The sequence below is a fragment of the Brachionichthys hirsutus genome, unplaced genomic scaffold (assembly GCF_040956055.1).
Source record: "Brachionichthys hirsutus isolate HB-005 unplaced genomic scaffold, CSIRO-AGI_Bhir_v1 contig_1453, whole genome shotgun sequence".
Classification (NCBI taxonomy): Eukaryota; Metazoa; Chordata; class Actinopteri; order Lophiiformes; family Brachionichthyidae; genus Brachionichthys; species Brachionichthys hirsutus.
This window is the reverse complement of record NW_027180536.1, coordinates 18,272-30,597: the sequence shown is the minus strand read 5'-3', so window position 1 is coordinate 30,597 and position 12,326 is coordinate 18,272. Positions and strand designations below refer to the sequence as shown.

The window sequence follows — 12,326 nt, the reverse complement described above, 5'->3', positions numbered from 1 at the left end:
TAAATTATTGTATCAGCTAAAAGCCTAGAATCTGAAGAAAACCATAAAACAGTCTGGGTGGCATTAAATTATAAATCGCGTGATAGAGGGATTATCGCAGATCTCAACCAGAGGCTTAACCCAGCCGAGAATCAGGACTTCATTGTAATTCACCGAGCGTGATTTTCGTTTTTTCTTGTGTGCTGCCTCTGCAGTGTTTGTAGCAACAGTAGAGACAGACGCAATAGTCCTCCGTTGTGAAGGAGGCCATTAGTCAATTTCTAAGCACAGCACGCAATAACAGCCATCTGTCAAAGATGATAGGACGACATGAAATAGATACGATTACGGGGTTAAAAATCAAGGTTTGAGCCGTCATTTATTGTGCAATTCTGCTCATTTTAGAGAATTCACAATTTGCTTAAAAAAGAAAATTGTAATAATTCAACATTTTTTTAAATATTATTTCTTCATATAAATGTTTAATGATCTGAAGTATCGCAGACATCCAATGACACGGTGAAGGCACCATTGGCTGCACTGAATCAAAGCTGTTCTGGCTGGTTCCGGTCTCATTATTTCACACTGCGCCTCCTGGAAAACAGGTGTCCGGCCCATTCAGCTGTCCGGCCGCCATTACAGCTCATTATTTAGAGGCTTCCAAAATGAGCTGCTCCAATTTATGCCGGTGGGGGGGCAACATGTGCTTAAAATCCGTCGAGCAGCTGTGACATATACTGACATATGCAGCCGTTTTGATACGTGGCTCATGGTACCCACAATGATGCATCTTAAGGTTGTGAGGAAGGATTTAAAAAACTGTCTTAAAATAGCGACACCTCCGTCCACTCGGAGTGGAAATACCTTCCCTGATGTAATTATTCTCGGGTTTAATTAATCCGCAGTTGAATTTTTGGTGTTGTTTTAATCATAGTTTTTTCGAGTGTGCGACATTAACCCATGCAAAGAGTAAATAACTGTCAAGAGTAGAGGCTTCTGCTCTGAATGCCGCATTCATGTTGATTCTGGACAAACTCGTTTTCGTGTCCCAACGCGGTTGGGTTCAATGAAACTCGCCTCTGATCTATACATATAGATTTGTCACCTTGCTGTTTGTGTATAATTAGAGAAAATCTGACTAATTGAATGTTGAATTTTACCTCTTAATTGTGCACGCCGAGGTAAAATAAGCAGCAAAGACGCATGTTTCCACACCAGCACAGTTTGAGCGTCTGTGTGTTTCAGCACGGGGATCGCTCATTAATATCTTTGACTGCCTGTCTGTCCCGCCGTGCCTTAAAGTATTTAAAGTATTCATCTCTGCACTGTTTGCTTTGGATTCCCACAAGAACATATTAGCTTCTCAAAGTCACGTGGCTCCGAATCTGACAGCAGAATCTGACAGCGCTATCTGAAAGCGGCTGGGTCTCCAAGTCGAACGAAGCCGCTGCAGAACCGGCACACTCTGGCTCTACAGCTGATCTACAAGTTAAAGTCCAGTCTGCTGTCAGGCAAAAACAAGAAAATTAATAGTAATAACGAAGGAATGTACACATGACATATTAAACCAAGGAGAGGATGCAAAAGTCAGTACAAACAAAATCTTGTTCTCTGTTGATCGGCGCCAACTAGCAATCAAAGCAGGCCGGGCAGAGAAGGAAGGCGAAGACGGTTTGTATCGGGCGTTCATTTACAAACCGCTTGTTGTCCGACACGGACGAGGAAGAAGGAAGTAGTGGGAGAACCCACTGGGACGGGAAATCGCGGCGTCGACGTCTGAAGGTGGACTGATTGATCTCACTCCAGTCGGTAAATTAAATCTGGACAATGAGACGGCAATCTCAAGAAGAAAGAACATGGCAGTTTCAAGAAGGCACCCATCGCTCGCCGTGAGATGAGAGGAAACAGTGGCAGCAGCTCTTCACCGGAATTACCTTCCAAAAAGGGATTGATTATTTCTTTCAACCCTTTCACGCCGTTGCTTCCTCCGACTGGGGACACATTTATTTGACAGGCGCACCAGTCCGGTTTGTATATTTAGATGTGCTCTTACTGGGCAGAGCTGAGCTAATGACGCTTATTACCGCCACCGAGGAGGTTAGGATTTTGCCAGCAATGGTCTTAGGGAATCCGGGTAAGACTGGAGACAGGAAACAATGATGACAGAGGAACAATACGGCCGACCCTAAAATGGGAATTAATGTCATACTGACAACAAAACCGACACAAGTCATATTAAGAAGGGTTTATGTTATGTAGTTTTGTCACATCATTGCTATCACATAACTTAGCATGTAGCAAATAACATTGTAGGTATGAGATCGGAATTCAACTTAATTTAAAAACATTTGGCTTTTTGTTTTTTTACAGTGTAACGTTCAGCGTTAATAGTGCTGGTTCCACGTTTGTGACGTTTCTGCTGCCTCTTTCCTCTGACTGCTGCTTTGTTGCCTCAGTGACATCACAGCATTAAAAAATTACTTCAACTGCATATTAGATATATGAGAAATGACACCTCATGCAAGCTAGCTGATGGAGGACTTTTACACAGAAAATATTCAAAATAAACGCTGTAAACTGTTCAGTAAAGAATTTTAAATCTGTGTCCAAACAAAGAAAAAGAAGACACACCAAGCTTAAGTGGCCCTGGGGGAGTCCAGTCATGGTGGGAGGTCTTTGGAGGAGTTCATTCCTCGGCTGAAGGGGATCATTAAACTGAAAATCTTCACAAGCTGTTGTTATAGGGGACCAGATTCTTAAGTAATGATGATGGGATTTTTTTTTTTTCAGTTTCGGTTTCCTGTAATGAAAAGAAAAACTGAAAAATTCGGCCATCTATGTGCGATGATGATGATGATGAAAGTCGGAGCTTAGCAACCGATGCGAGAAATGGGAAAGCTTAAGGAAGATCAAACATCGCATATCATGGAGGGACTGTAAAAAATCTTGAATGGCCTTTTCAAGAACTCTGCTGGCTGTTTTAACTTCAGGGGTTTTGACCTTATGGAGGCCGGCATGAATAATCTATCATATTGTCCTCATCAAAAGACTTCTTCCCCGGATTCTGCGGGAGTAGATTTTGCATCCTTCGTCTAAAATGTGTTTCTCACTCTCAGACAAGGGCGCTGCTGTTCTGCTCTGCTGCAGCCCGTCTCCTCTCCTCCTCTGCATGTCTCTTGCATACTCTCTCCACTTCCTCTCCTCCTGTGTTGTATCGCTCCAACGTATGTCTCATAACCTACGGCGTACTTCCCCATGTCTTGTTTTTCTTTTTCCTACAGCTTGTATTTTCTCAAATGTCTCTCTCTCTCTCTCGCCGTGCCACATCTTTGAGAATCTACCTTTCTTCCTTATTTCAACCCACTTTCATTGCAGGATTTTCCCCGCGGTCGCCCGTCACTCTCTCATCCATCTCATCAGCTTCGCCTTCTGATTGGTCCTCCAGACCTCCACTAGAGCCATCCTTCCTTTGGCTGTAGACATGGTTTGTGTTTCAACCTTTTCTTCTTCCGTGCTTCCCCGCAGGCTCCCGTCCTCGTGACTGCAGCGATCTGTACGCCAGTGGTCAGCGAGAGGACGGCATCTACTCCGTGTTTCCGGTTCACCACCCGGCAGGCTTCCAGGTGTACTGCGACATGACCACAGACGGAGGAGGCTGGACGGTGAGTAAGGGGAAGACGTCTGCGTCTTACTCTTAATGTCTTACCTCTTTCAAAAAGGAACGCTCAACGGCGACACGGTCTTCAAAATGCAGATGAAGGGAGGCCCGAAGGGCTTTTGTCTTTATTTGCCTTCACAAATCTTTACAAATCTGCTTTTATTTAAGCCAAATAACCAGAAATCACTTCTTTTAAAGGCTCAGATCCTTAACATGAGGTTCAGTTCCTGTTTCGGTGTGAAAAGATCCCATCAATGTTTTACCACAGAGGCACGAGGAGATCTTAAGCACGCATTTCATGTGGACTAATTTGAAGTTCAACATTTTTATACCTGATTTAAATAGGAATTTTCATACCAAAGCAAGTATATCAACAGCTAGAGACGGGAACACTGAGACTGTATGTATTTGCATTTTTGCAAATCCAGCCTTCTTGTCTTTGCATATTATTTCTGAAACAGATCCTAAAAGAAAGCAAACAGGGTTTGAATTTCTCTAAGTGTGTCTTCCTTTCCTTGATCAAACATCTGCCAGAGGTCTGGGCCTTACTCAAATCAACGGTAGTTTAAGAGAGAGACTGTACTGGAAGCCCGGGGGATGATAGACGGCGAGGTGAGCAAACGTTGACACGGAGCTGTTTGAAGTTATATTCGGAAGTCTGGATTCAATGCATTGTTCTCTGAGTGCACAAACACATCATCACCCCGGCGCGTAGAGCCATTTATTTCCCTTTGTTCTCGTTCTGGCCACTGCGCATTCCGCCGTAATTACATACAATAGAGCACGCATCAAACTTCAGCTCAAATTACTGTTATATTGGCAGGCGGTGTGTTTATGCATTCTAGACCGGGCGAGGTAGGCAAGGTCGTAGCGGCCTGTCGTCAAATAAAACGACACTGTCACAGCGACAGAGTGCTTAGTGCAGCGTAATGGGATAGACCTGCATGCTCGCCTGCCAGTGTGTAAATGTGTGTGTGTGTGTGTGTGCGCGTGCATGAATTAGTAAGTTTCCCTCCCATTACCACAAATGTTAAGTAATACTTATTGTCCTATAAAAGGATTTGCACAGCAGCTCAGATTGGAGCGATAAAGCGGCACCTACTCATCCCGCCAGGTGTGTTGAGCTGGTTGTGCTAACGTTTGAGCCTCATTAAGAGATCAGTGCGGCGCCAAACCACGAGGACAGGTAAGGAGAGGGGACACTCGGCGAGTCGAGTGGCTTACCGCCTGCCTGACGGCGAGGCTTAAATACGGAATGAACCATATGCTGCCACCTCATTACCATACTACGACACGCCGCAGCGCCGCTGCAGAGGCTGAGACGAATGGGACGGAAAGGAGGAAAGAGGAGGACAGGATGTGACTCAGAGGAGGTGAAGAAGAGAGGCCCTGATGGCATAAGAATCTGTTGTGGGGAGAAAGTGAGACATGGAGATTAAAAATGCACAACAGGGGGGGGGGGGGGGGGGTCGCCGAGTTCTTACCAAACTCTGGAATCATATGAAGAAGAAACATCGTGTTTTATTTTAACCGAAGTGAGAAGGTGGCCTTTAGGGAGGGTTTGTTTTTCTACAAAAGACGAAGACTGAATAATACAATCTAATTAGCATTTTTCACCCAATTATCATACTAGACATTACTAAATGTACTTTTGTTTATTAAAGTGTGTATTTAAATGAATTCATCCAGGGGAAGAAAGAAGGTGTGGTTAAAAAAAGGTTTAGACTGCTAGCACAGTGGTAATATCAAAAACATCCTGCACGCAGTAAATAATCATAGATCCTAAATAAATGCAGCTTTGCTTTAGTTAAATAATTAATAATTGTACGTTAGTATGTCACACAGAACCTGGGCAGGATGTGTGTCCCCGCTGTGTACTGGGATATGTTGTCCTGAAATGGGACAACGGTAATGTTGAGTTTGGGATTCCCGCGACTCAAAGTGATCCACGGATCAAATCCTTATTATGCATGCAATACACACAGTACAAACACACACAGTTTCCATTTATAAACTCATCCTTCCATGTTATCAGGGAAAGTCACCCAAAAATGAACCGGGGTGGAGTTTAATAGTGAGCTTAAAGCTGATGAAGGGAAGAAAGGGGAAGAAGAGAGGAGAGAATAGACAAGAGAAAAAAGACGAGACAAGATGAGAGAAGAAACAGGGAAAATGAAAGAAGAGAAGGTAAGAGAGGAAAAGAGAAGTAGGAAAATAGTAAGAGACAGGCACGCACACACACACATACGCTGAGATTTTGCAGTATTGAATGGAGAACATCCTCTTGTTTGGAGGAAACATATGAGCTCGGTCCGGACCAATGGGATCGTCTGACAGAACTTAGACCAGAGAAGTCCAGTGAGAACAGACCAGCTGTTTCTCAGTTTCTCACAGTCATACTAAAACATGGATACACACAAACCCTCACTCAGATAAAGTAATCCTCCGGGTTTGAGCAGAGAGGTTTCAAATGGCATTTAAATGCAGCCTCGCCGCAGAGGGTAATCTCCATTATGACTATTTTATTTGTTAAAAGGAAGGGACTAAAAATGACCGCAGCATGAATAATGAATAACAGTGGATATATCAGGAGGCAGTGCGGGACGGCATTATCAAATGGTGCTTTTAACAGAAGTACTGCGATCACGCTCAAATATTCAGTCCGGCCATGAAGTGAAATGTAAAAGTTTTAGATTGAATGTACGATTGTTGGCGTGTTGAATCGCTCTTTGAGAGGCTGGGAGTGCCTTTTTTTTTTTGGCATTTCAGAGTGTACAGTGTGGCTCTTCAGTATCTCAGAGCTCACAGGCTCGTCAATATTTAATTTCCGTTAGTTTGTTGGTTTGGAAAAAAAAAAAGGAAATCCAAGCTGGATGTGTTTTCGCCTTGTTTTAAATGTTGAACTCGAAGCTTTAGAGTGCTAAAGCTAACTTTTGCTCGGACTGCGATCGCTGTCCAACGAGTGTTCCTGGCTTCGGGTTCGTTCGTGTGATTGGTTTGCTTTCATGGTAACACGTGTCGACACTTTTACTTTTCATGGTTGGTGTATAAGGATACCAAGAACAATCTAGAACCTTTTGGTGATGATCCAGATCACCATGTGGACGGTGTAAATCCAATTAGGAGGGGAATGAGCTGCTTGGCGGAGGTTTACATGCGCGGAATGCTTTTCTAGTTTCCCCTGAATTCAAAAGAATCCACACATTTTATCCTCACAAAATATCTGCACACATGAGAATGTAAAAATCATCTCAAATACTAAAAGTAAAAAAGAATCTGTCACTTTTGCATCAAACCGCTAAAAGTTTATTTGCAAACTCATAATTAGAGCTAGGCATGCTATAAAAGAGCCTATATCGGTGCTAACCAAACACAAGCCATCTGTTAATCTGCCATTGTTGTTGTTTTAGGTGCATTCTCATTACACAGAACCATAATGGCCAAGCAGAATTTATGCTGTCATCTTTGTTTTCCAAACGCTCCATTTTCATGTCCACGGACATTTAGGAGAAATCTGCACTTCAAAAGGCATTGTAAAAAAAACGGCTTGTTTTCCTGGCCCTGTTTGAAGGAGTGAAAACACAGGCAAAAAGATTGCTCTCACAAAAAAACATCCATGAAGGGGGGGGGGGCTGTTTTTTCCGCCTGCACTGGGTCGCTTCATATCCACAGATTTAAATAAATGTTCAAAAATGCTCAGCGGAAAACTATTGGCATTAACCTGCTTTCTTTTAATACCTTAACCTGATAAGGAAACCAGATTTCCTGTTTAGATGTTTCACAGCCAGGTATAATCGCTTTACTGAGCCGGAGCACACAGAAATGCAGAAACTGTATGCAAAAAAAGAGTGTTTGTGAAAGACCGTGTGAGTCCTTCTGTTCTCGTTCGCCTCGGAGTTCGGAGCACATCTGTCTGTCTGATAGGATTATAAAACATGTTTCCAGCAGATGCTTGAAGTCCTCTTGGAAGACGCCACTTCGGCAGACTGCTTTGGATTTACGAGCGCTTTCACCAGACAGTGTTGCGTTTGTCGCCATATATCATCAATATTATGAACAACCCAATCAACCTGTTACCATCCTCCGTTCCGTTTTGATCTATTCTTTAATCGATGTGTGGGAGGTGATTATTGATTTTTATCCCCCCCCCCCCCCCCCTGCTTGATTTCCGTACTTCCCGATGGCTGTCTGTAAATCTGTCTCCGCCTCACAGCTCATGTATTAATTATTCTCTGAAGATGTTTCCATTACATTCGCTTTGTAAGTACAGCGCAGCAGCACAAAGTGACATCTGCTGCCGAAGCGCCAAACCTATAAACCTAGTGTGAGCACAGTGAGTACATGCCAGGAGCTAACAAGCTATTGGCACGTTTCCTACTTTCCACTCCAGTCACATGGCAGATTGTAAATCTCCCTCAATCAGCTTTAGCGGGCTTGTGTTGGTTCCTCGCCGTGTTTTTGTTTTTTTGGTCCACCGGTCAGAGAGTCCGTCTGTACACCCGTGGGCGGGCTCTGTCTGGTTGGCAGGAATCCTGCTGAGGATCTTAAGACAACTCGTTCGGTAGCCTTCGCCCACGGCAGAGATTACAGGATCTCAACTCGGTCACGGCAACGCATTACCCTGGGTGAGATCGTGAAGTCAAGTCAGTTTCATTTAAATCGCAACAATAAAGTTGTCTACAAGGCACAGGTCTAGACAAACACTCTGTTCAAGACTGAGAGGAACAACATGGCAACAGAGGAGAGGAAAAATACATAACCCTAACGCCTTTAACAGGCAGAAACCTCGAGGTGGGCCACATGCTGCCTTGATGGGTTGCATTGACAATAATGAAACGAATATAATGGGAAAAATAGTAACGATGATAATGATTATCATGAAATCGATAATTATAGATGATAATCTAATTATAATGGGAATAATAATAATGATAGCAATGATAATGGTGATAATGAGAATAATGTGTCTGTTCTTAAGACTGCATATTTTCTTGCTAACATTATTCAGCTACTTCATCCAACTTAAATGTTTCAGGATTGAAACCATTTACCCCCCCCGACTAAAACATTTACCGTGTACATTGTAGTGGGTGTTTACTGCGACTGCTTTTATTTACATATTCATTTGCATAATGTGCTCTTTTTTATCTTTGCCTCATTCTTTAGTGCATAAATAACCGTGTTTTTTATTTTAGTTTTTGGTTTAACAAGTGCAGCAACGCAGTTCTAACTCACTTCTTCCTTTGAAGAGCCGTCACAGACATCCCTTGACTAGTTTAAGGCGCCACGCTGACGCAGCCGCTCTGACAAACCGTGTCAGAGCAAGCGTTCTCCTCCGCTGAGATGCTTTCCATCACGCCGTCTGCCATCACGCTACGCTAACTTAACATGCTTCAGTAAAAAGGTGGAGGATAATCGGGTGGAAGGAAGAAAACTGAGCAGGATGTTAAAAGTTTTCTGCTTTTAATGACTCTGTGTGTGCGTGACTGCATACATATATGCATGTATTTAGTAATTACTGCCTTTGCTGCTGCTTCTACTTCTTATTTCTTTGCCATATTGTGAGCCACCACAATTAAAGAATTCCTCAGAGCAATGATTTTCTTTATGATACAGTAAATATTCGGAGGAAACGGTGGAGATAATTCCGGCGCTGCTGTTTCTGAGAGATGGGTTGGTTGTTGGGCTTTCTGGAGCATGTAGAGCAGCACTTCTAAAGAATTAATTACCTAAGGGCTGCAAGGCAAACAGATAAAGTAAAAATAGTGTCATAAAGACTTATGGAGAGTGTGAGCGCTAAAGAAGGAGGGGAAGTGTCCCACAATTATCTTGACTTCCTCCTAAACAGATGTTAAACTGTCTATCTCACCACCAAATTACATTTGGCTCAGATCCGAATACCGGATACTGTTGGGATACAAATAAATACAATAAATAAATAAATAAATACAAATGCCCGGTGGAGTCTGAGCACCGGTACGGTCAAGGCAGTGTCGGATTCCGCTATTTCTAGCTAAAAAAAAAAAGATCCATTGAGATGTGTCCGAATCTGGCCCCCGGCTGTACCGAGCCGAAATAATAATGCATTATAACATCAATATCGCATGAAGCAGTCCGGCCATCTTTTCCTGCAACAACATTTAGTGCCAGGTGAATGCGACGGCGCCGGGTTCCATTAGCTCTTATTGTGTTTGCTGCCAGCACGCACAGGCCGCGGCCGCCGTCGATTTCGTAGGTCAGTTTTTTCGGACCCTTCTGCACTTCCTGCGGTGAAACACCTGCAGACCCTTTCACAAGATGGCTGCCGCGTCGCGACCGCGGTCGTCGGCGTGCATCCTTGGAACGCCGGCGGCCCTGCACACAAATAGAACAAGCCCGACCTCGATAGGAATCTGCCCTCCGGCTGGATGTGGCGTGTGAGAATTGCATTTCCGTGTGCTTCTGGGGTTAGGTGAGATGAATCTAATCGACCGGGCCCAATAAAACACGCTGAATTGAGATTTAGCATAAACACTTACGGTAATACACTCTGAACCGGACGGCTGACTTTTATTCCTCCAGCAACAATGAAAATGTATTTTTCCGCAGCTCTGAGAGTCTTTTGTGCCCTTTTCCTCTCATGGCGCTGTTGACCGGTGTTGGGAGGAAGTTCTTTACGAGTGACCATAATGTGAGAATCGGTGCGGTTAATACACTCTGCTTATCTGCCTCCGGGCTGCATGTTTCTGTCTGCACTTCGACTTGTGTTATCAGAAATAAAGCAGGCCGGCGGCGGCAGAACTTCTTCACGCTGCTCACAGCAAACTTTGTGCACAAGCAGACAAACAAAGGCAAACTGATCACATGGATTTAAATGCCAATTCAGGTGAACGGGATCTTTGTGACGTCATTGTCACCTAAAATGTTTTTCTGCTCTCCATCACCCAAATCCGAACGCTGCTTCTACCTCCAGAGACATGAATTCACTGTGAGTGCCAAGTCTCTCGGGGAACACACACACACACACACGCACACACACACACACACACACACCAAGCAAGAGAGAGACCTTAAGGGTCAACATGCAATTAAAGCTCAGAGGGGGATCTCCAATCTTACAAGGATGCCAGACGTGGACAAAAGCAAGGCCAGCAGGACAAGCGTGTTAACCTTGACCCGGACTGGTTAACCCGCCGCTATGGAATACTGTCGTTCATGTGACCGCTGACCGGATTCTCATCACCGTGGCGACTCGCGGTAGTGAGACGTACCGGTAACACTGGTGTCTACCTTAGTAAAGCTTAAAGAATAAACTGTCTGGAGTCTCACGGCTCAGTTTCTGTGAGGAAAAGCAGGGATGATGTCAATGAGAGCATCCTGCTTCTGCTCTCTGTCAGCAGCGTCTCATCTTTCTCCAGTATGTATTCAACGTTAGCGGAATGAGCGCCAGGGGAGACGGGTGGGCAATTCCTGATGGATGAAAAGGGAAACTTTTCTTTTAACTTAGCGGCATCAATTGGCCATCTTCTTTATCTCAGCTATTTGACTATGGGGTTGAGGCGGGTTAAGAGGGAGGGAGCGAGGGAAGATAAGGAGGCTGGAAGGTAATGATTTCAAGGAGAATTTAGCAATGTTCTGTTCTTTTATTCGTAAAACTGCCTCCAAAGCAGTAGCAGACATGCTTTCGCTGAGTTGGTTTATTCTGCAATCCGCAGTGAACCCAGTTTGTCAGAAGAGATCACCGCTGGCAGGACAGATGTTTTAAAGCAGAAGTGTAATAACAACTTTATACAAATGTTACCGCTGACCAGTCTTTCATCGGCGGCTGCAGAGGCGACGCTATGCATACGTGTGTTTTGTCGATACTGCGCGCCGGCTTTATAAGCTAGGATAGATGAATCTGTCCAGTGGAGTGTTTCATTATTTATGTGTAATTGAAATTGAACAAGGGGAGGACATTAAATATACAGACCTTATTACAGTAACGCTTGCCGCTCATTGGCTCGGCATGACACCTCACCCCTCACTGACTGGACTTCTGACTAAGTGAGAATCCTCTCACAGAACCAATTAGACCAAGGAGTAATTACAAATGTAGGAAAAAATTCCAGGATTCAGTATTTACAGTATTTAGACTGTGTACTAATACTACATTGAGTAGATGGTTAAAAACTTGGAATCATTTATGAATGATGAACACAGGCCTGCGGGTTACCTCTCATCTTAATAACAGTCGGTCACTCTGTCATTTTAATTTGTTTTACCTCAGATTCCCATTTAATATAAGAAAAGTCTGCTTGACTGTCGTATAGCATAATGTAATGGACTCTTATGAAGTAACTGGGACGCCAGTCTGATGGTCTAATTCACCGTGACTGGGACCAAACCTGTGAGAAGGACGGGGCGTCAATCTGATAGCAGACCTCCTGTTTGACCATTATCACGTATCTGCGAGGAGGTGGGAAATGGTTTCATGGAACATGAAATTCGGAATATTCCTTCTGTGAGAACAGGGAGAAGAATCCCTTTCTGCTAAACGCCGCTGATAAGCGCCGCTGATACGGCAGCGATGGAGACAATTATGCGGATGGGAAGCGATAAGGATGTAGATTGTACCGTCGCTCTGCAGGAATTTCTTCTGTGTGTGCACGGATGTTAAAGGAAAATATGGCTGCTGGTGCCATCTTGTGCCTTATGGTATGTTAGTATT

General features: G+C 44.0%; 1 protein-coding gene across 1 annotated transcript in view; it reads left to right on the top strand.

The window, feature by feature from the left end:
• Window positions 1–12,326, top strand: part of LOC137915865 (fibrinogen C domain-containing protein 1-like) — a gene marked incomplete at its 3' end in the record, with an annotated part of 46,473 nt that overhangs the window by 33,362 nt on the left and 785 nt on the right. Inside the window, exon 6 of the mRNA XM_068758984.1 lies at window positions 3,505–3,641. Coding sequence (XP_068615085.1) covers window positions 3,505–3,641 — 137 coding nt within the window. The remainder of the gene's footprint in view (window positions 1–3,504; window positions 3,642–12,326) is intronic.